Raw genomic sequence first — 25,452 nt, forward strand, 5'->3', positions numbered from 1 at the left:
ACTTGCACTAGACTGTTCATTGCATCTCAATTTACAATTGCCCAAATGTGGAAACAGCCTAAATGCCCACCAACCCAGGAATGGATTAACAAGCTGTGGTGTGTGTATACCATGGAATACTATTCAGCCATTAAAAAAAAATGGAGACTTTACATCCTTTGTGTTCACCTTGATGGAAGTGGAAGACATTATTCTTAGTAAAGCATCACAAGAATGGAGAAGCAAGAATCCTATGTACTCAAGTTTGATATAAGGACAATTCATGACAATTAAGGACATGGTGGGGGTGGGGAAAGGGGAGAGCGGAGAGAGAAAGAAGGAGGGAGGGGTGGGGAAAGGAAGAGCAGAGAGAAGGAAGGAGGGAGGGGGTGGGGCCTTGGTGTTTCCTGCACCTTTTGGGGTAAGACACAATTGCAAGAGGGACTTTACCTAAAAAATGCAATCAATGTAACCTGGTTTATTGTACCCTCAATAAATCCCCAATAATAAAAAAATTAATTAAAACAAACAAACAAACAAAAAATGAATAAAGAATTACTTAATGATATACAGGTGGATTCTCTGGAAAGACCTGACAATCTTTAACGAGTATGTGCCTAATAGCAGAGTGAGGCCAAAAATGATAGAACTGAAAGGAGAAATAGAGGCATTTGTAATTATAGTTAGAGACGTCAACACACTTCTGTCAGAATGGACAGATTCCCTAAACAGAAAATTAGTAAGGACACAGTTGAACTCAACAACATCATCAGATCAATCAACCACATCTAGTGAATATGTGTAGGTTATTTAATCCAACAATAACAGAATGCATATTCTTCTCAAGCTTTCATAGGATATTTACCTAGAGAGACTGAATCCTGGACCATAAAACATGCCTTAATAAATTTAAAAGAATAGAAATCATACAATGTCTGCTTCCAGTTCAAAATGAAATGAAATTAAAAATAAATAGCAGAAAGATAACAGAAAAATCAGAAAATAAGTGAAAATTAAACAACACATTTCTAAATAACATATAAGCCAAAGAAAAAATTTCAAGAGAAATTAAAAGGTATAAATAAAAAATTAATAAAAATTAAAAAATTAGCAAAATGTGTGGGATGCAGCAAAAGCACTGCTTTGAGATACGTTTTTAATATTGAACAGCTATATTAGGAAAGAAGAAAGATCTTAAATTAATCATCTAAGCATCTACTTTAGGAGAGTATAAAAAGAAGAACAAATTATGTTCCAAGTAAAAGAAGATAGAAATAATAAAAAAATTGAGTAGAAATCAATGAAATAGAAACAGAAAAGCAATTACAGAAAAATCAATGAAATAAAAAGCTGAGGTTTTTAGAAAAGATAAATAAAATTAATAAGCCTCTGGAAAAGGTAATTAAGAAAAAAGAGAGAAGACACACATATCAGCAGTGAAATAGGGGACATTAGGACGAATCCACGGCCCCTTTGGTATAATCAAAGAATGCAATAAACAACTCTATGCTCACAGTTTGATAACCTACATGAAGTGGATCAATTCTTTGAAAGATACAATATGCCCCAACTCACACAGGAAGAAACAGATGATCTAAATAGGCCTATATCTATTAAAGAAATTGAATCAATAATTAATAACCTTCCAAAAAAGAAGTCACCAATCCAAGATGGACTCACTGGTGAATTCTACCAAACATTAATGAAGAAATTTTACCAATTTTCAGAAGATAAAAGCAAACCATAGAGTTCCTAACTTATTCCATGTGCCCAGCATTATTATCCTGACACTAAAAACAGACAAATTATCAGAAAAGAAAACTACAAATATCTCTCATAAACATAGATGCAAAAATTTTTAGCATATGAGCAAATGGAATCCAACAATTTACAAAAACAATTATACTCCATTACTAAGTGAAATTTATCACAGGTATGCAAGATGGATTGAACATCTGAAAATTAATGTAACTCATCACATCTATCAGCTAAAAAAGAAAAAAGAAATCCACGTTATCAATAGATGCAGAAAAAGCATTTGAAAAAAAATCTAACTTCGATTCATAAAAAATTCTCAGTGAGCTAGGAATTGATGGGCACATTCTCAAGTTGATAAAGAATATTTACCCAAAACCCCATAGTTAACTTTGTATTCAATGGTGCTAAACTAAAAGTTTTCCACCAAAAAATCAGGCTAGGATGTCCCTGTCATTACTTCTTTTCAACATCATACTGGAAGTCCTAGTTAATGCAATAAGTCAAAATAGGAGACAAACATCTAAAGATTGGGTAGAAATAAATAAAACTGTCTTTGTTCAAAGATCATTTGTGTAGAAAATATGAAAGATTAGATAAAAACCTTCTTGGAATTAATAAGTAATTATAACAAGGATGAAGGATATGTGAAATAAATGTCAACTTCTTTCCTGTATAACAGCAATGAACAAGTGGAATTTGAAATTAAAAATACAATATCATTTATTTTAGCCCTTTCCCCAAATGCAATACTTAACATATGTATCTAACAAAATATGTGAGGAAAAATACAAAATTCTGATGAAAGAGGTCAATGAACAAAGTAAGTGATATTTCATGTTCATAAATAGGAACTGTCAATATTGTCAAGATGTCAGTTCCTATCAATTTGAACTACAAAAAGTTCAGTACAAGGCTGGGTGTAATCCTAGCACTCTGGGAGGCCAACGTGGGTGGATTCCTGAGCTCTGGAGTTTGATACCAGCCTGAGCAAGAGCAAGACCCTATCTCTAAAAATAGCTGGATATTGTGGTGGGTGGTTGAACTCAATATATAAAGTACTCAGGAGGCTGAGGCAAGCGGATACCTGGAGCCCCAGAGTTTGAGGTTACTGTAACACACGATGCTCGGCACTCCACTGAAGTGGACAAAGTGAGACTCTGTCTCAAAATAAAAAATAAAAGTTCAATAAAATCCCAATCAAAATCCCAGCACGTTATTTTGTGGATATTGATAAATGACTCTAGAGTATACAGAGAGAAGCACCAGACCAGAAGAGCCAATACAACATTGAAGAACAACACTGGAACAGTGATACCACACAACTTTAAGACCTACTATAATGCCACAGAAATCAAGACTGTGGAATTGGCAAAAGCATAGACAAATAGAGCCGTGGAACAGAGCAGACAGCCCAGGACTAGGCCCACATAAATATAGTGAACTCATCTTTGACCAAGGGGCAATACAGTGGAGCAACAAGAGTCTTTTCAACAAATGATCTTGGGACAACTGAACATCCACAAGCAAAAGAAGAAAAAAAAATTAATGTAGGGGCTGGGCGCGGTGGCACACGCCTTTCATCTTAGCACTCTGAGAGGACGAGGAGGGAAGATTGCATGAGGCCGGGAGTTCAAGACAAGCCTGAGCAACATAGTGAGACCCCATCACTACAAAAAATACAAAAATTAGCTAGGCATGGTAGTGTGTGCCTGTAGTTCCGGCTGCTCGTTGGCGGGGGGGTTGCTGAGGAAGGAGCTTGACTTAAGCTTGGGAGTTTGAGGTTAGAGTGAGCTGTGATGACACCATTGTACTCCACCCTGGGCAATAGAGTGAGAACCTGTATCAAAAAAATAAAAAAACAAACAAACAAAAAAAAACTCAAAGAAACAAAAATGAATTTAGACAAAGTCCTTACAGTTTTCACAAAATTTAATCCAAAGTATATGGTAGATCATAAATCTACATGTAAAATGCAAAACTACAAAACTCTTAGAAAATAATATAATATAAAGAACTCTATACCCTCAATGAATCCCCAACAATAAAAAAAAAACAAAACAAGAACTCTGGGATGACCTTAGGTGTGGCCATGACTTTTAAAAACAACATCAAAGGGATGAGCCATGCAAGAAATAATTTATAAGCTGCACTTCATGAAATGAAACACTTCCTCTTTGCAAAAGACACTGTCAAGAGAATGGGAAGACAAGCCACAGACTGGGAGCAAGCATTTGCAAAAACCACATCTGATAAAGGACTGTTATCCAAAATATGCAAAAAACTCAACAAACAAATGACCCAATTAGGAATTAGGTGGCCACAGCAGAGATGTTCAAGCCAGGTTATTGAAAGGGGAGGGTAACAAGGAAAGGTGGTATTTGCACCAAGGGGGCAGTCATGACCCTTTTACATGGAGCCATATAAGAGATGGGCAAATTTCACAGCTTGCCTGGAAGGATAGGGTCCTTTGGCACCAACTTCTGGGGGTGAGGCTACCCACATCTTTTATGTCTTTGTCTTAGGAGGAGAGGAGGAGGAAGGGAAAGGGTTCATGTGTGACTGGTTCCCCAACATACAGATGGAAAAATAGCATATGAAAAGATGCTCAGTTATCAGAGAAATGAGCTTTAAAATACCAAATAAATACCTATACACCTCTGTTAGAATGTCCAAAATCAACACCAAATGTTGGCAAGAATGTGAAGCAAAAGAAATCTTCATTCATTACTGGTGGTAATAAAAGTGGTACAATTACTTTGGAAGACATTTTGGCAGTTTTCAATAAAATTAAATATTTTCTTACCATATGATCCAGCAGTCATTCTTCCCGATACCTACCCAAAGGAGTTAAAAATTTATTCCCATACAAAAACCTGCACACACATGTTTATTTTATTTTTATTATTATTATTTTTGAGACAGAGCCTCACTTTGTCATCCTTAGTAGAATACTGTGGCATCATAGCTCACAGCAACCTCAGACTCTTGGGCTCAAGCGATTCTCCTGCCTCAGTCGCTCTAGTAGCTGCAACTACAGACACCCGCCACACCACCCGGCTATTTTTTTTTTTAACATTTTTTAAAAAAAGTTTTATTTTTAATTATTATAGGTACATAATAGTTGTGTATCTTTATAGGATATATGTGATGTTTTGATAGAGACATACAATGTGAATTGATCAAATTGGGGTGATTAGGGTATCCATCTCTCAGGTATTTATTATTTGTGTTAGGAAAATTTCAATTCCACTTTTAGTTATTTTAAGGAGTACCCTAACTTATTGTTGACTATAGTCACTTTATTGTGCTATCAGATATTATTCATTCTATCTAACTATATTTTTGCACCCATTAACCAACCCGACTTTAACCTCCCCTCCTTAGTATTCTTCTCAGCCTCCAGTAACCACCATTCTACTCTGTCTCCATGAGGTCCATGTTTTTTTATTTTTTAATTATTTTTTAAAATTTTTTATTGTTGGGGATTCATTGAGGGTACTATAAACCAGATTACACTGATTGCACTTGTTAGGCAAAGTCCCTCTTGCAATCATGTTTTGCCCCCAAAAGTTGTGGCACACACCAAGGCCCCACCCCACTCCCTCCTTCCTTCTTTCTGCTCTTCCTTTTTCCACCCCTCCCTCCTTCTTTCTCTCTTTGCTCTCTCCTTCCCTCACCCCCACCGTGACCTTAATTGTCATTTTTTAGAGATGGAGTCTCACTCTTGCTCAGGCGAGTCTCCAACCTGTGAGCTCAGGGAATCTGCCCACCTCAGCCTCCCAGAGTGTTGGGATTACAGGCGTGAGCCACCACACCTGGCCTTAAAAACCAGCACACACATGTTTATAAACACTATTTGCAATTGCTGAACCATGAAAGTAACCAACATGTTCTTCAACAGATGAATGGATAAAGGGGCAAAGGGAGAGGAACCAATCTGACAATGTTAAATGTATATTGTATGATTCAACTATAGGTCATTCTGGAAAAGGCAAAACTATGAGAGACATTAAAGAGATGAGTAGTTTCTGGGGGTTGGGGATGTACAGAGGGGTGTGTAGGCAGAACACAGAAGAATTTTAGGCAGTGAAACTCCTCTGTATGAGTCTCGAAGGGCAGATGCATGTCAATGTAATTTATGCAATCCATATAACTATATGAAGTGAACTCCAATATAGAGTATATAGGCTTTGAGTGATTTTGATGTGTAAATGTAGCTTACCAGTTGTACCACTCTGGAGGGAGGTGCTGATAATTGGGGAGGGTATACACCTGTCAGGGGTGAGTCATAGGGGACATCGCTGTACCTTTCTCTCAGTTTTGCTATGAATGTAAAACTTGTAAAAAAAAAAAAAGAAAAGAAAAGGAAAGGAAAGGAAAAAGAAAACCTTAACAAATTCAAGGTGAGAATAGGGAAATAAATTTGAAAAAATAAGGAGTGAATTTTCTAAGGAAGTTGAGAAATAGAGTAGTTTACTATAATAATTACTAGTAAAGTAAACTTACTGAGATAAGCGTGAACAAATTGCTTCCATTAGGAGTTCAAAGTCTCACATTTATTCTAGTCTTCCTCCACCTTTAAAAAGAACACTGATCCTGATTAGTCACATTCCATTGCCATGACTGAGCTGTGTAATCTGGGGTAATGCACAGAAAGCAAATGAAAATGCACATGGGTGCGATCTTTTCTCTATCTTTCTTCCATGGAGTTTGTAACACTTCTAACTTTGCCCACATGGACTAGGCCTGGGGTACATGTCTGGCATTCTGTTTCCTTTAGCGCTGGTGAGTCTGGTAACATTCTTTTCAGTCGTAAATTCTGAAACCCAGGTTTGAGTGTTGGGGTAGGAAAATGCCCAGGCCATAGTTGGATGTGACTTAATCAAGTTCATTACTTTTTTTTTTTTGGTTCTTTGGTGGGATTTGGAGATAAAGCCCTTTCCAAAAGGATTTGGGGATAAAGAGCTTGCTAATAGTAAAGAATTACTTTCCCTTCCATAATTCTCACGCAGGTGGGGAGTGTGTGTCAGGCAGAAGAGTGGAGAATGGGCTCCAAATGATATTCCTAGAGCTCTTGATTAACAGCATCTTAGTATCATCTATTTCTTACAATTAATCTAACTAAACAGATCATGTAATAAAGCAAATAAAAAGTCCAGAAAGAAGGCCTCTTTGCCAACTTGCTCAGGCAATGGAGGTCCATTTGCTGTCTATGGCAAATATTTCCTGCTTTGTAAACTTTCTTACTTTGTAAGCCTGTCTTTTCCTCAATAAACTTTGCTTTATGCTTGCCTTAAAAAAAAAAAAAAAGGCCAGAAAGAAATGCAATAAGAATTGAATGCATGGAAGCATTTTATCAAACTATATTCTCTCTGAAAAAAGAGCAGATATCGGGCGGCGCCTGTGGCTCAGTGAGCAGGGCGCCGGCCCCATTTACCGAGGGTGGCGGGTTCAAACCCAGCCCTGGCCAAACTGCAACAAAAAAATAGCCGGGCGTTGTGGTGGGCGCCTGTAGTCCCAGCTACTTGGGAGGCCGAGGCAGGAGAATCGCCTAAGCCCAGGAGTTGGAGGTTGCTGTGAGCTGTGTGATGCACGGCACTCTACCGAGGGCAATAAAGTGAAACTCTGTCTCTACAAAAAAAAAGAGCAGATATATGAGAAAGTGTTTGATGATAAAGGTGTGACAAATTCTGCATATTTTACACACAGTTCAGCAATCCCTGATTCATATTTAGGCATATCAAAGTCTCCAAGAATTCCTTTAATATATAGAGATAAGTTTAACTTTGTTTATTTCAGCGTTTTGTTTTTTTTTTTTTTGAGATAGAGTCTCACTTTGTCATCCAGGGTAGAGTGCCATGGCGTCACAGCTTACAGCAACCTCAAACTCTTGGACTCAAGTGATTCTCTTGTCTCAGCCTCCCAAGTAGCTGGGACTACAGGTGCCCACTACAACACTCAGCTATTTTTTAGAGACGAGGTCTCACTTTGGCTCAGGCTGGTCTCCAACCTGTAAGCTCAGGCAATCCACCTGCCTCGGTCTCCTAGGTGTTGGGATTACAGGTGTGAGCCACCACGCCCATCCTATTTCAGCATTTTCAAGTACTAAAATTTCAAATGCAAACCTGTATTTGGTCAGAATTATGGGCAGGGATTTGTTTTGTTTTTTCACTCAGTATGTGGCCAAACATATTTGAAGGATTGATAATTCAGAAAGTGTTTACAGGAAGAAATTGCAGTGCTACACTGCTGCAGTTAACTGTGGTAATTACAGCGTTCCTATGTCCTGAACATTTCCTCATTCACTAGCTCTCGGTAGCCATTGCTTGCTGTCAATCATGGAGCCCTGCTCCTCCACCTCCTGACTGGTAATGACCCTGTTGGGAACCAAGTCTCATTGTATAATATTATGTGTTCTTGTTTCATATTAATAATCCCTGCAGGTTTGACAACTGCTTTTCAACTGCCTTTAAGAATTGGTATACATTTCAATGCCTTGCAAGATTCTAAGAGAACTGCTTTGCATTTCCGGATGGCTGGTTAGCCAGGGAAATTTTCCTTTGGGTGCTTGGGGGGATGGGGGGGGAGGGGGAAAACTCAATAGTGATTAAATAACCTACTATTCCCACTTTTATTTCCAAACTGCAACTATCCTATTAGGAATTGGCTGCATCCACAATATTCATTCATTATTGCCTATACCCGACAATCTTTTGTACAAGTCCATAGCAACTGACTCAAATGGTTGGATCAGTGCTGGAGCCTTCTGTCCAGAGGTATGGAGTAAGATTCTAAGAGAACACCCTCTAGTTCTCTCCTCTTCTATAAAGTGCCCAAATAGACTTGCCTGATCTTTTCCTCTTATCTTTTCCTCCATCTGCATATTTCCTTATGTATGTTTGTCTGATCAGGGCAGACAGCTTGGAGAAATACTTCAAATAGTGAGTAAAAATATAGCATGGCCAGACTTTCTCCTCTGTTTATTTGCAAACTACATTCAAAATATTTAATAAGTCTGTTGTCTGTGGAGATCTCCTCCTGCTGGGATCTGGCTTAGTCCTAAGAGGCAGAACTGAGCCACCCCATTAACCCTATTGATGAAATTGTAGCAGTCACATTTATATAGCCAGGCACAGATGCCTGGAATTTCAATGTTTTTATATATTTAAATCTCAGATCTAAAATAATAAAGACTGGAATAAAAGTTGTTTAAAAAGTTACTTGGCTAGGCTCAGCGCCCATAGCTCAGTGATTAGGGCGCTGGCCACGTACACGGAAGCTTGTGGGTTCGAGCCCAGTCCAGACCTGCCAAATAGCAAAGACAACTGCAACCAAAAAATAGCCAGGCATTGTGGTGGGCACCTGTAGTCTCAGTTACTTGGGAGCTGAAGCAAGAGAATCGCTTAAGCCCAAGAGTTTGAGGTTGCCGTGAACTGTGAAGCCATGGAACTCTACTGAGGGTGACATAGTAAGACTCTGTCTCAAAAAAAAAAAAAAGGTACTTGGCTAATTACGTTACATCTTTAATCTTTACGCCTGACTGTCAACTCCATCTCTTAGAAAGAATTCAGCTGATGATCAGCCTCTCTTACCCTTCAACGTGGGCATTGTAATATATACTTTTAATATGGAATATTACTCCTGAATGGTCCATTGCCCCAAATATTATCTAGTAATTGCTTAAGTTACCCATTTTAATTTTCATTTGTTCTACTGTTTTGTGGTTAACATGACATATGGAGAGGATCACTTCATGTTATTCCTGGTCCTTCCTCTCCCATACTGTTTGTAATGTATAAAATGCTGTTCTGTGATCTGTTGTGGATAGTCTGGACTTCTAGCATTTTGTGTCTTTGTTAAGGTCTCAATCTTAAATCAAAACCTGAAAATTTGTCAATATCACAGCAAATCTAGTTAAAATTTACTAGTCTCATGGGTGTTGAGCCATGCAATCTGGGAATTGGTTTAATGATTAAAATGTAAATGTATTTGACTATTTACAATCTGGAAATCCTAAGAAACAAGAGCAACTTCTGGAAACATGTCTGTTTATACTCAGCTCTCAGCCCCAGGCACACTCATCTCAGGGGCCTAACATTGGCAAGGCTTACACAAATAAATCTATCCTATTTTCTCAACAACTATCATTTTCTTCCCTTGTGACTAAAGGGCATCACATGATCAATATGCTTCTAGATGAAAGGCTCATGCTTGTTTCAATCCACCCTCCAAATAATGGTATTTCTATGTGTGGGCCACTGTGTTCCACTTGCCAGAATATATCTGTACAACATTGGTGCTTGACTGAGTCATTATATAAACAGATATGTATAGCAGCAGATATGTGGGTATCAATGTATCCATCTATCTATCTAGTTTACTCATTTCAGTGGGAGTTTATGCCAGACACACTGCATATAATTCTGTCCATTTTGCTGATAAACCTAATGACTTTTTTTTAATTAGAACCTTTCTGTTAGCTGACATTCCTTCAGACACAAATCTCTATTAATTAACTATTGTCATCTCATGGCTTCAGTCTTGGCTCCAGGGAGGTGCTGGCCCTTGTTCACAGGTCATGAGGTCCCCTCTTTGCAGGTTTTGAAAAGTATCATTAGCTTTTAATCAGATCTCTTTGCTAAACTCCCTATTTCTTATTTAAGTGCCCAAGTTCTTTTTTTTTTTTTTGAGACAGTACTTTGTCACCCTCAGTAGAGTGATGTGGCAGTATAGCTCACAGCAACCTCAAATTCTTGGGCTTAAGTGATCTTCTTGCCTCAGCCTCCCAAGTAGCTGGGACTACAGGCACCTGCCACAAGGCCAGGCTATTTTTAGAGATGAAGTCTTGCTCTGGCTCCGGCTGGTCTTGAACCTGTGAGCTCAGGCAATCCACCTTCCTCGGCCTCCCACGTGTTGGGATTATAGGTGTGAGCTACTGTGCCCAGCCAGTGCCCAAGTTCTTATTGGAATCCATAATCTTAAAACTGTCAGAGTCTTCCATCCGTAGGTAGATGCTCGATTGGTGCCCACTAGAAAGCTTAGCACTGATTTCAAGCAGAGGTGGTGAGTAGCTGGACGCAGGATTGTTAGGTCTAATAGCCCAGTGCTCTTCCCTGTAGCATTCCAACCAGGCTGCTACAAGAAGTACAATTTCCTATTGCACCCCAGTGGTGTTTATTGCTAAAAATTTCCTTGTTTCTCAGCTTTGATCAGTCCAAGATTCCATCTTACAGGACCTTTACTTAACTCTTGGTGGCACCCACAGGTTTGCTCCTGACTCCTGACAGTCATACCTACAGTGGCTTCTGATGTTCTTCATAATGGAATTTGTCACTGATTGACCTCCAGCTCCTTCAGTGTTTCACATGGCATCCCTTTCTCCCCTTAATCTTTATATGTGGCTCTTGGCCCATGATCTGGGTTATTCTGTGGATTAAACTTAGTGTCCAGGAGTGCAGGAAAGCACAATTATGTATACTCGGGCCAATACACCATGACCTAATCATTCAGCTTCAGATCTGGCCTGCGTGTCAGTCACTATGTTCATCTTATCCACCTAATGGAAGAAAGTTTAATCACAAACTCTTTAGTCAGAATCTTCTTTTACTTTTCCTTATCTTCTCCTTGAAGCTTTATGAGCTGCGAGATTTGCTGCATATATGCTTTGTCCTACAGGAGGCATCAGTTACTGCAGGTCAGTCTGCTTCATACCCTGTGGCTCCACGCAGGCCCATCCTTGAGAGTTCTCTTTAAGAGGAAAAAAGGGCAGCACCTTTGAAATCTGCCACAGCATTTCAGCCAAGGACTCACTTTCCCCCAAAAGCTCCACTCAATGACTGAGCATGAATGCTACACAAGCCATTTTTGTTCAGTACACATTTCCCATAGCGCGTGTGCGCACACACACACACAAGTATCTCTGTGGGGGATTTTTGTGCCACAATTTCCACTTCTGCTGGCTGAGATTTCCCCAGAGTTGCACTGGGGCTCCTCCTCATGGAACTGCCCCCCTTCTGCTCCATACACGTGTCAGATATATTAATACATTATTCTCTGAAACCTTCCCTACCTACTCCTGTTTCCTCTGCTCTTTATTGTGTGTGTGGGCTCCAATATGAATTTATAGACACTGTAATTTGAATTTTATATAATTTTCATGTGCTCCAGAATGCACTTTTTTTTTTATTTTTTATTTTTTGGCTTTCTTAAGAAGGTTTTGCATAAAAAGAAGTCTTTTTGCTTTAGAACCTATTTTGATTTACAGAAAAATTACAAAGACAGTACCCAGTTCCCATATACCTCACACTCACTTTCTCCTATTACGTTTTGGCAAACATAAGCAGCATCTTACATTTGGCTGGGTGCAATGGCTCACTCCTGTAATCTTAACACTCTGGGAGGCTGAGATGAGTGGATTGCCTGAGCTCAGGAGTATGAGACCAGCCTGAGGAAAAGCGAGACCTCATCTCTACTAAAAATAGAAAACCTAGCCAGGCATTGTGGCGGGTGCCTGTAGTCTCAGCATTCAGGAGGCTGAGGCAAGAGGATTGCTTGAGCCCAAGAGTTTGAGGTTGCTGTGAGCTGTGACACCATAGCACTCTACCAAGGGTGACAAAGTGAAAGTCTGTCTCAAAAAAAAAAAAAAATCTTACATTTAAAAATTTTCACAATAAACTAGTATTGATACATGATCATTAACTAAAGCCCCTACTTTACCTAGATTCTTCTAGTTTTTAACTAATACCTTTTTCTGTTCCAGGCTTTGGTTCAGGATACCATTATTGCCTTTAGTAGTCATGCTTCTAAGCTTAGACTGCCCTCATGTGTCACAGTTTTCAGATTTAACTTGTTTTTGATGACCTTAACAGTTTTAAAAAGTACCTGTCAGTATTTTATTGGATGTCCCTCAACTGAGATTTGTCTGATGCTTGTCTTATGGTTAGGCTTGGATCACGTGCTTTGGAGAACACAGAGGTCGATGCCATTCTCAGCACCTATCCAGCATGCACACTGTTAATGCGACTTCTGCTGACATTGACACTTGATCACCTGGCTGAGGTAGTGTTTATGAGGTTTCTCCATTGTAAAATTACTTTTTATTTTTCCTTCACATCATATGCTCTTTGATACCTCAGTTTTTACAGGTATCAACCGATAAATCTTGTGCTTCTAGCTCTGTCTTCACTTTGCCTTCAGGCGATCTAAATGGACACGGTTGGTTTCAGTAGTGGGCCAAGGAAGTAAGCAGCAAAAATTCATGATCCCTTGATTAATTTCTGGACCTAAGCCAGTTTTCAGACTTGGAACCCACTGATGAAAGGGGTTTCTGATTCCTAGGAAAAACACATACTTGTAAGATTTCCCTAATACCTCCCTTCTTCATGTACTTCAAAGACTTACTTAGTCTTCCCCCAAAAGGACCCAGGGACATTTACTTGGGGGAATAAATACTTGAAAAGAAGAATATCCACACAGTTGGGGAACTATTGGCCAGAGGATCTGAGTTGACAATGACATGTATAGAACCAAAGCATTGGCATGGGCTCCTGTTAGAGGGAAGCATTGGGGGCTAGGTGAAAGGTTATTGGCCAAAATCTAGCTTATAATGGGTCCATTTGGTTATTGACCCACTGCATGGTCATTTCTCTGGTCCATGAATGTACTATTGGGACATTGTTCCATATTGAGTCTTTGGCTGTGGAAAAAGACCAAACTACCAAGCTAAGAAAGAAAATCAAAACAGTATTATATCCTAGGGATCTGACAAAGATTAGTTTACCTTTAAAGATCTAAAAATTGGAGGAGTGGTAGCCCCTATCCTATATATATATATATATATATATTTTTTTTTTTTTTTTTGTAGAGACAGAGTCTCACTGTACCGCCCTCAGGTAGAGTGCCGTGGCGTCACATGGCTCACAGCAACCTCTTAACTCTTGGGCTTACGCGATTCTCTTGCCTCAGCCTCCCGAGCAGCTGGGACTACAGGTGCCCGCCACAACGCCCGGCTATTTTTTGGTTGCAGTTTGGCCGGGGCTGGGTTTGAACCTGCCACCCTCGGCATATGGGGCTGGCGCCCTACTCACTGAGCCACAGGCGCCGCCCATATCCTATATATTTTTAATGAATCTTTCTGGTCCTTCCAAAAACCAAATGGATCCTAGATAAGGCCTGTGGACTGCCACAAGGTCAACCAAGTAATAGAACCAATCTTATCTGCCATGCTGGATGTGGTATCATTGAGCAGAATAATAAGGCTTCAGATACACACTATACAAGTATTAATTGGGCCAAATGTGTTCTTTTTTTATCCCAGTCCATTAAGAGGATCAGATCAGAAATAGTTTGTGTTCACACTTTTTCCCTAGAGTTATACCCATAGTTCTATCTACAGTCAGAACAGATTTAGAAGAGATTTGGACTGTTTGAAATCCTGTACAATTTTGTAATAATTTATCATATTATTGATACCATGATGATCTGGCAGGACTATCAAGAAGTGGCAGCATGCTGGAGGCTCTGGTAGGATGTATACATTCCAGAACCTTCCACTAAAAAATTTTAGGAGTCCAGGGTTCAGGAAGAGGACGCTGAAACAGACCCTCTAAAGCAGTGGTTCTCAACCTTCCTAATGCCGCGATCCTTTAATACAGTTCCTGTAGGCCGTGACCCACAGGTTGAGAACCGCTGCTCTATGAGTCCTCTTCTGCAAAGAAAGAAATTCACCACCAGACAGGATACCAGGTGAACATTTATCTACAACTACTCATCAGGAACAATGTTACATCAGACTCGCTATGTCATACTGTCAGGCAGTGCCAGCTATAAACACATCTATAACATATAAATGGTACATTTAAAATCAAACCCAGGCAAGACCAGAGGGCATGAGTCAGCTACATAAGGAGATAACCTAGACCTCCACGTCACTCACCACAGCAGTACCGCCACTCTTCCGTCAGCTTACACCTGCTGCCATATGGTGTAGGAGTCAATCTTGGTTTATCAACTGGTCTGGCAGGTGGGTACAAGCTGAAAATGGGCCATGGCTACATTATAGCCTTACTCAGGAATGGTCTTTGAATGACAGTGATAAGGGAAATTCTTCAAGGTAAAACTTTGGGTGGGACACCTGGCCATACACTTTGTAGGAAAGCAGAAGTACGGATAGGCGTAGTGGCTATGTCTGGAATCCTAGCCCTCTGGGAGGTCAAGGTGGGAGGACTACTTGAGCTCAAGAGTTCAAGACCAACCTGAGCAGCCCTGTCTCTACTGAAAAATAGAAAAATTAGCCAGGCATTAGGGTAGGCACCTGTAGTCCCAGCTACTCAGAAGGGTGAGGCAAGAGGATTGCTTGAGCCTAAGAGTTTGAGGTTGCTGTGAGCTATGACACTTCAGTACTCTACCAAGGGAGACAGAGTCTAAAAAAAAAGAAAGAAAGCAGAAGTGGTCTGAGGTGAAAATAAACATTTACACATGGACAGTGGCAAATGCTTGACCAAAGATCTGGGGTTTAGACAAAAAAAGATTGGATGGTCATAAGCAAGAGGGCCTGGGGCAATGGAAAGTGAATGGAGATATGGAATGGGAATGGTGTATGAAAACATTTTACAGGTTTCTGTTCACTAGAAGCACTTAATACTCAAGCAGACAAAATGACTCAACCAGTTGACATTAGCCACCTTTGTCCTTTGGCTACCTAGAGTAAGTTAGGACGATAGGCCAATAGGATGCACACTTGCAACATGTAGGCCCATTTGCACAGACTTCAATATACCAAGGCTGATGATTTAGGTACATCTGTATGTACAACCTACCAGCGATGGAGATGAATGACGAGTCTCCAACGTGGTACTATTCTTTGAAGAGAGCAACTGGCATTCTGTAACCCATTGACTATATCAGGCCCCTTTCCTCCTGGAAAAGTCAGTAGTTCTTTCTCTTTGGAATACCTGTCCTGACACTTACCTTAAGCATGGATTTGACCTTCCTGCACTTGGAGTTTGAACCAATATCACAATGTGTGGATTTACTGAGTCCTTGATCCACAGGCATAGAATCCTATACAAGCTAGCATCCAATTAGGGGTCTCACTTTACAGAGGAGGACTTTCAGAAGCTGAGCAGCGACTGTGGAATCCATTGGTTGCATTACTATGATATCACGTAGAAACTGTTGGCCTGATAAAAGGTTGAGATAGTCTTTTGAAGGTGCAGCTAGAGTCCTAGGCTGGAGGCAATACCTCCATCTCTGCAGGTGCTGCATCTGCAGATTCCACCAACTGAGGATTAACATCGCTACCCCCAAAATACAATAAAAATGCAAATAGTGTATTGGCTATATAGTAAACAATTATTTACATAGACTTTACATTTTATTAGTTATTATAAGTAACCCAGAGATGATTTAAAGTATAAGGAAGGATGCGCATAGGTTATATGCAAATATCCCACCCTCTATATTAGTGACTTGAGTGAGCGTTCGTGGATTGCAGTATCCCTGAAGTCCTAGAACCAATCTTCTGTGTATACCAAGGGACAAGGGTACTCTGCAAAGGTATGCCCCCAGTAGTAAGAATACATGGGGCCACCAACCAAGGGGTGGAAGCACGAGTGGCCTGATTACCATCATGCCCAATGAACCATTTGGTGACTTGTACTCTGCAGGCTTGGTGGTCCTCAAAGTAGTAAATTTCTGCCAGGAGACATAGTAAAGGTTACTCTAAACCAGTGGTTCTCAACCTTCCTATTGCTGCGACCCTTTAATACAGTTCCTGTGGGTTGCGACCCACAGGTTGAGAACTACTGCTCTAAACTAAAAGCTACAGCTGAACAGTTTTTTTTCCTCTGCACTGATTAGTGCTAGGTGGGGCAGACTAGTCACCAATGCAGCTTGGATGGGTTAGAAAGTTAGTGATTATGATTTTCTCTCTAATGATAAGAGCCATCAAATCTCCTTAATAAGGAAAATATCAGCACTCCTTAGATTTTAAATATCTTTAGGGATTCTATTTAACACTGCCTGTTGATCACATTTCCCCACCCAGGTGGTATTTTCAGTTTGCTAGTGGGCATATACTTTAGCAATTCCCCTTATTAGGGCAAACGTGTTGAATTTATGCCAGGAAAAAAAAAAAAAGAAAAATTACCATCGAAAGCTTCCACACTACTGACCAATTTGACTTCCCAGCAACATTATGTTGAATGACACAGAAGAGGTTCGTGGTTGTGCTAAATGATTGCCAGTTCTACTCCCTCATGGCACACTTGAACCTACAGTTACACTTCTGCAGCGCACTTAAATGATGTTAATCAAAAAAAGAGTAGAGGGCGCCTGTAGTCCCAGCTACTTAGGAGGCTGAGGCAAGAGAATCACTTATGCCCAAGAATTTGACGTTGCTGTGAGCTGTGACCCCACAGCACTCTACCGAGGCGACAAAATGAGACTCTGTCTCAAACAACAAAAAAAAAGTAGAAAAAGAATATACCTATTATTATTTGAATTTCTTTTGAAAATAATTTAATTAATGATCTTTATAATTTTTCGCGGCACACCTAAGATCCTCTCACGGCACACTGGTTGAAAATCACTGCTCGCGTAACCAAGCCTTGTTTAGTAAGTTCCTCTCCTGTTATTTAGAGCTGCTCCTTGTGAACATCCACCACTTACTCCTGCTCTTTGTCAGCCTTCCTCTGTGCCTCTATAGCGTCCAGCATTGTAGCTCATTGCTATGGGAAGATGAAGAACCTTTAGCAAACCAACAAAGTTCATCTTTATCCAGTTTCAAAAATAACATACTTGACCTTTGACCATTTCAATGGAGGACTCAAGACAGCATTGTATCACTAACTTTGTGTCAGTATTTATTGGCTAAGTGTACTAATTCTGTCAAACTTTCTTAAGCCCTTCACTTAAATCAAGGGTCAACAGAAAATCAACCTGATATCATCGTTGAATTAAGAGGATAGATGAATTTTCCTCAAAGAGTTTTATTCCTATAGTCTTTACATCACTTTCATTTGCTGCCTTCTGCACAGTTGCTAAATAACAGTGGAAACAGATTGATGGTTAGACAAGGCACAAATACTTGAGAACATCAAGCAGGTTTTACTACATAAAGGACACAAAAGAATGTTGGGATATATGGCAGAAAGATCAGTGACATTCTCTAGGACAAAAGTATAAATATCCTAGCACTGGCCAGGTGTGATGGCTCACACCTGTAATCCTAGCACTCAGAAAGGCCAAGCAAAATGGGTAACCTGAGCTCAGGAGTTCAAGACCAGCCTGAGCAAAGTGAGATCCCACCTCTACTAAAAATAGAAAAAGAATAAACAAAAACAAAACTAGCCGGGCATGGTGGCAGGCACCTGTAGTTCCAATTCCTTGGGAGGCTGAGGCAAGAGGACTTCTTTTATTTATTTATTTATTTTTTCTTTCTTTCCTTTTTTTATTGTTGGGGATTCATTGAGGGTACCAATAAGCCAGGTTACACTGATTGCAATTGTTAGGCAAAGTCCCTCTTGCAATCATGTCTTGCCCCCATTGAGCCCAAGAGTTGGAGGTTTCTGTGAGCTATGATGAAGGCAGTGCATACTACCCAGGGTGACCAAAAAAAAAAAAAAAAAGTATCCTAGTAGCAAACTTCACCAACAGATGTATGGTTGTGGAGGATAAAGTATAAATGAAAAAGGGACTAGATATATATTTGTTTTCCTCCAGGCCTAATCATATACCAGAATATTCTTGCATGTAATCTAATATGGATGCTTGCCAGAGATTCGTATCCAAGGCCATAAGTATTTCAATGGTATCAGAGTTTTTACAGTGTAGAATAGAATATATAGTACTTTAAAGCATGGACCAAATGCTCATCTATCATTCCAAACTATCTAGCCCTAAAAACCCTGCTTAAAGTACAGAGGGTATCAAAAAAATGTATACACATTTTAAGAGATATTATCTATTACTTTTCGCAGTTGAACTTAAGTTACCACTACTGATCAAGTGTACACATGATATACATATCCATTTTACCTGCAATGTGTACACTTTCGGGGGAATGATCAATTTTACTTCCAACAAGATCACTTAAAATGTGTGCACATTTTTGGGGGACTCTTCGTATATTCCTAAACTCAGTAGCATGAAAACAGAGTAAGGGTAATTTCCCCAAATATCTCCAGGATTCATGTTAATAATCCCTTAGGCTAGTTAAAGGGGTCAACCTGTAACTTGTGTGACAGAAATAAAAATGAAAACTAAGTTTCTAGGCACATACGACATTTGAGTTCTGGGAGATGTCAGGTAGAGGTGATGCTCAACACCAGAGCTTGGGAAATAAAATGAAAGACGACGCTCTGTTCTTTTAACCATATGGTGACATGAAGGGCATTCATATTTTGAAGTTTTAGTGCCAATATTGTTCATGATATTTCGGAATAATGAAAAATTTAATGAAAATTAAATGAGATTATTCCATCAATTAAATCCATTAAAGAAATCCGACTCAAAATAAGCTAAAGAAAAAGAAAAATGTACTGGATGGCAATAGAACTTATTCTGGAATAAAACAGTTCATGTGAAGGTTGTGATGAAATTATGTGATAGGCATCAACAACAGCCTTTCACTGCTTCTCTATTTGTATTTCCTCCTTTATTTCCATAAAGTCTGCTAAATAGTCTCAGTGCTTTACATTTTAAAACTTCAGTCACCAAGGAAAACCAGTCTTGAATGGCTGTTTCTCCAAATCAAACACTACAATAGGCCTGGCCATGGTCAGTGGACTAATCTAGAACTAGGGAGACAGAATTACAGTAACAAAATGATTGCTCTCCTGGTACACATGTAGGCAAGTTTAAGGAAATATGGAAGAACCTCCATAGTCGACCACTTCCTATACTGGCCACCTCCTCAAGTTGACTCAATTTTCATAGACTAGACATGCACCCCATGTCCATATCAGTACAGTAGGCCTAGTTCCTTATGTTGACTACCTCAATATGTTGGCTAGTTGTTGCAGTCCCTTGGGTGGTCAACTTACAGAGGTACTACTGTATAATACCACATCAAGCATCCATAATTTATACACCTCCAGGATGGAAATAAACGTATAGCAGACATTTTGGACTGGATACATGTTTGCTGAGGGAGATGTTCTGTGTGCTGTAAATGTGTAGCAGTATTCCTGGCCTTCACCCACTAGGTACCTATAGAACCTCCCTAGCATGACAATCAAAAATGTTTCCAGATAATGCCAAATGCCCTGAGGGGAAGCAGGTGGGAATCATGCCCAGTTAAAAACTACTGACCCATACAGCAATCATATTATTCCATTAATTACCAGAACATGTAGAAAAGTAGATAGAGAAGTTTAGAATTTAGGCATAAAGGGAATACAGACCTAGCTAGCCATATATGGAAATAAACATGACATCATGAAGAACTTATAATTTATAAATGTGTCAAAATGTTCAGAAATTCATTTGTTCTCGGTGCTAGCCTGAAGCATTTCACAAATCTGAGGTCAGTTGTTTTATTTGAAAAATGTAGGATGGGCGGTACCTGTGGCTCAGTGAATAGTTTGCTGGCCCCATATACAGATCGTGGGTTTGAACTGGGCTCCGGCCAAACTGCAATAAAAAGTAGCCGGGCGTTGTGGAGGGTGTCTGTAGTCCCAGCTACTCGGGAGGCTGAGGCAAGAGAATCACTTAACTCCAAGACCTGGAAGTTGCTGTGAGCTGTGACAGCTCTCTATTGATGGCAACAAAGTGAGACTCCGTCTCTTAAAAAAACAAAAACAAAAACAAAAAAGGCCGCGCCTATGGCTCAAGGAGTAGGGCGCCAGTCCCATATGCTGGAGGTGGCGGGTTCAAACCCAGCCCCGGCCAAAAATCACAAAAAAAAAGAAAGAAAAATGGAGGCAACACCAGCTCCAAATTTTGAGTATTAAATACTTCAGAAAAGCACTTTGGAAGCAATGAAGTAGAATACAAATGTACAATTATAAGAATAATTAAAAACAATGTAGAGAACGAGCCCTTTTCCCTGAGGCTTTTCCTCAGGAGGCTGGGTAGAAAAGAGGCTGCTTTCATAGAAACAGAAAATTTTAATCTTTAAAAACCAGAGTTCTTGGAGGACGTATGGCAGAAGGAGTGAGGGCAGGAGGCGGGATCTCACCTAATGTGCAGTGTACAGCCCGCCCCCCGGGTGAGGGGCTCTTTTACAAGTGAAACTTTACCCTGGAAGTGAGAACAATGTAACTTAAAAATTTGTACCCTCATATTAATTTTAAATAAAAAAAATAAAAGATCTAAATAAATAGAAAAGAAGTTAGATTTTCTTCTCCCCTCCCCCCAAAAGGAATTAAGTAACAGGTGACAACTGAATGTTTTTTAATATCCTTACATGGCAAAATAAAAACCTGCCAATTCTAAAAGAAAAAAAAAAAAAACAGAGTTGTTGAAAAATATAAAACAAAGCAAATTAAACAAACAAACCAGAAATTCTCAAATCTAAGAGGATAGCTGGATTTTTTGGGTATAATCCTCATCTTGCCTTATTTAAGAATAGGCTTTTAATATATAATATTAATATAATTAAAGAACAATAGCATTAATAAATACAGAGTTTACATACTGTTTGATGTATTTTGCTATGCTAGGTATTTTTATTCATTCATTAGTATTATCTGTGGTAAGTAGTTAACATCCAATTTATGAGTTTTTACTATACATATTGAATAATTACAAGTAAATAACTTTTAAAAATTGATTTATTATATACTAAAAACCTGGAAGCAGCCAGATTGCTCAATCACAAATTAAAATTTTGGCATTTATAAGCCTTGGGTGGCAACAAATTACAGCAAGTCTCTAATAAAATATTGAACATGAAGTAGAAATAATAAATTTGCCTCCTAACAGGATGTACAGGTAGCACTTAAACCATTCCAAAAACACATACCACAAATATAAACAATATTAGATGCCTTGATACCACATGGAAAATACCACCACTACCATTAACAACTCTGATAGTCATAATAAAAAATTTAAAAACCCCAAATGTTTATTAAATGGTGTTCTGAACTTGGAATTGTCTTAAGCACCTTATGTGAATAATCTTATTTAATCTCAAGAAGCTTATTAACTCATCTAAAGAATATTAAAAGCACAGAGATGGAAACATATTTAGAAGAAATACCCTCCTTTATCAGTGCACCATGGTGAAATCATATGATTAATTAGCCTGGTAAAATCTTTTTCAATTTTTCTATTATCACATATTTGTTCTTCGTGTTGAGTTCATTTTTAATAGTTATTATACATGTTTTTGTTTGTTTCTTTATTTTCCAAATTTAAATTTGTTGAATAAGTATAGAAAAGAGAAGGGAATAACAAAAACATGCAATGGTGGTTTGCATATTTTCTTGTTAAAGCTCAGTGTTTTATTTATTTTATTTATTTTTTTTGTGCTATACTTTTGGTTTAAGATTCATCTCCCTCCTGGTCCTCCTCTTCCTCCATTTCTTCTTCTTCCTCCTCCTCCTCCTTTTCCTTTATTTCTTCTTCCTCCTCTTCTTTTGCTGGTTCTTTCTTTTTTATTTTCTCGTCTTTCTCCTTCATTTCCTTTTTTTCCACCTGTTTTTCTTTCTCTATTATAGATTCCTCAGGGGTAAATATCATCTGTCGTTCCAATAAAATATTTGGGAAATAGGGCTGTACTAACAAAACAATTACGACACATAGTATAAAACATATTATTCTCAGTAATAAAATAAATGCGCACAGCGGATCACACACAATTGGCCGGGGCACTTCCCACTTTGGATACCAGAATCGGTAATCTGTAAATAAAAAAGCAATTGAAAGCTGGATTTCACATAAAGAAGTTAAATTGTTCAAAAAAGAAAGGGTAATACATACATATGGCTTGGTCACGATCTGCATTACCTAGAAAGAAAAAGAAAGTCCATAAAGAATTAAATAAAATTTCTTTTTTCTCTAGAAAATTAGATAATTTTCTACAGAAAATGCCACCATTCTCCTAGTTCTTGGGCATATGCCATCATTTTTATGTCTCCCCCCTCCAACCAGTAACCATTTGTAAATGACAATATATTCTCTTTCAGTAAAAGTCAGTCTAGCCTACTAGGGAGAGTATGGAAATACAGAAGTAAGGAGATGTAGATTCTTATACTCATTCTCTTTCAAAATCACTGTGTTCCCTTGGATAAGTCACTTATAAATCTCATTGCTCCAGCTCTGATGTTCTAGGATTCTACACCTCTTATTTTCATCTCTCCTTCTCCATTCCGATCACTCCAAATAATCGCATTGATCTATTCACTTTCCTCCACTTATTCTCAGAAACTTTTGGTTGCTCTTCATTTCCCAAATGGCAAACTTAACTCCGCAGGCTGCCATTAAAATGTTTTTAGCTATCTAGCCAGGTAAGATAGTAATACTGTTCAGGAAATAAATTCTTTTTCTTCTGATCACCTGACCAGAGAGAATCAGAGAACCATTACTGAATTACAGTAGGAAGAAGAGTGGGACGATAAATGAGTTCTAACACAGCCCAATGGCAATAAGGAGCTTTATCTTGAAATGATACTGCCCTTAGTGGAAAATTTAAAACTCACTCTTCAAGCACATTGTTGATGAACTGACCTTCTGTTGGGATATTTGAGGTTATTTTAGCCTTTTGTGCTTCTTTTTACATAAAATATGAATTTTTAAATACATATTGTTAAAAAGCATTTTTAAAAATACACATTTTAGGGTGGCGCCTGTGGCTCAGTCGGTAGGGCGCCGGCCCCATATGCCGAGGGTGGCGGGTTCAAGCCCGGCCCCGGCCAAACTGCAACCAAAAAATAGCCGGGCGTTGTGGCGGGCGCCTGTAGTCCCAGCTACTCGGGAGGCTGAGGCAGGAGAATCCCTTAAGCCCAGGAGTTGGAGATTGCTGTGAGCTGTGTGAGGCCACGGCACTCTACAGAGGGACATAAAGTGAGACTCTGTCTTTACAAAAAAAAAAAAAAAAAATATACATTTTATGTAGTGATTCCTATATTAAATGTTCTTTAAAAAAAAATCTTTCACCAAGTACTGTAGTCTATGCTCTCTCCTTATTTGGTGTATCTGTGTCCATTGCTCCCTTCGTACGAACAATGATATAATAGTACATTTCTTCTTTGCATCTTTCTTCACTTCTCATTACTAATTTTTGTTGATTACATTTTTATTTTATTTTTTGCATTTTATCAAATATTTAAACACACTTAAATTTACTTACATCTCCATTGTTTATTAGCTTTAAATAGTATCTATTAGTATTTTTGTCCTTAGCTATAAATTATGAAGCAACAAGAATATTTTCTACCTCTCTCTTCACCTCCCAAGAGTCATTAATTATATCATTTGTATATGGCAACATTTATTATATTTATTTTTTGTTTTGTTAACTATAATTCTTAGTTTGTTTTCTATAAATTAACTTCAATGCTTATGGATAGTTCTTTCACTGTAGTTTTTTCATTCATCTGTTCTTTTTGGTAAAGATCGTCCTCTAGGAGTTTATTGAGGGAGTGTTCATGAGAAATATACAATAAAAATTATTGCATGCTCCTAAAACATTTATATATTTGCTTATACTTGAATGATAGGTTTGCCTGTATATAAATTCTTGGTTGAAACTTCTTTTATCAAGGATATAAGGCATCACTCTACAGTATCTTAGTGTTGACAGTCTAGACCAGGAGTTCTCAAACCACGGCCTGCTGAGGACATTTATCTGGCCTGCTGGGTGTTTTTGCCCCTGCTGCCTGTCCTCTTAGCAGCCAACTCATCCCGGGCCCACAGTGCGCATGTGTGGAATGTGAGCCAAACTCTCCAACTCCCCTGCATTTAAAAATATGATTGCTATTCAGTTGTGTATAATGTTGTATGTTGTGTGCTGTGTAAGCCCCAGTTCACACTGTTGCAATCTCTGAGCAGTGTGAGTTCAGCCATATGCTTGTATGGCTGAACTCGCTTTAGATTCAGAAGAAAAAAGGCATATGTGCCTTTTTTCCTGCAGTGGAATCTGATCGCATGTGTCTTCTCACAGATTCCTGTGCGAGTTCACAGATTGCAGTGCGGTTTGCACAGGGTAGTGTGAACTGGAAAGGTGGTGGAGGAACCAGCTCTGTAATCGTGCCTATTCCTGCACTGCACCAGTGTGAACCTGAGGTAAAAGTGGAGTTCCACCATAGGGGCACTGGCAAGGCTGAAATGATATGGACTGGCAAGGCTGCATTGATGGACACTGATCAGACTGCATTGATGGGCACTGATCAGACTGCATTGATGGGCAGTGCAGTCTATATGTCTCTGTGTGGGCAAAGTTATTGCTGGTATATTATTTTTGTAGCAATATATATATCTATGTGTATATATATATATATATATATATATATATATTGGCATTTTACTAATAGCAATTTGGAATCCCTAGGAAACAATGATATCAAGAAAGAGAAACATTGAGTTGGAGTGTAGGATATTCAAAAAACAGTGGACTTATGATTACTTTTTCATGCAGTACAAGGGAAGAGCTGTGTGTTTGATATGCCAGAATATAGTGTCTGTGTTCAAAGAATACAATTTGCGTCCACACTATCAAACTCAGTATAAAGATAAATGATTGGTCAGAGAAGTGAGAAAAAATAAAAT

General features: G+C 38.9%; 1 protein-coding gene across 5 annotated transcripts in view; it reads right to left on the reverse strand.

The window, feature by feature from the left end:
• Positions 1–21,397: 21,397 nt before the first annotated feature.
• The window catches only part of GLIPR1L2 (GLIPR1 like 2), a 72,882-nt gene continuing 68,827 nt past the window's right edge, over positions 21,398–25,452 (reverse strand). For 3 of the 5 annotated variants that reach the window (XM_053585815.1, XM_053585818.1, XM_053585817.1), the window contains one exon: positions 21,398–22,692. In XM_053585815.1, coding sequence (XP_053441790.1) covers positions 22,228–22,692 — 465 coding nt within the window. In that variant the 3' untranslated portion in view covers positions 21,398–22,227. The remainder of the gene's footprint in view (positions 22,693–25,452) is intronic. The other 2 variants (XM_053585816.1, XM_053585819.1) reach the window with 2 other exon arrangements.

Source organism: Nycticebus coucang, chromosome 3, assembly GCF_027406575.1.
Source record: "Nycticebus coucang isolate mNycCou1 chromosome 3, mNycCou1.pri, whole genome shotgun sequence".
Taxonomy (NCBI): domain Eukaryota; kingdom Metazoa; phylum Chordata; class Mammalia; order Primates; family Lorisidae; genus Nycticebus; species Nycticebus coucang.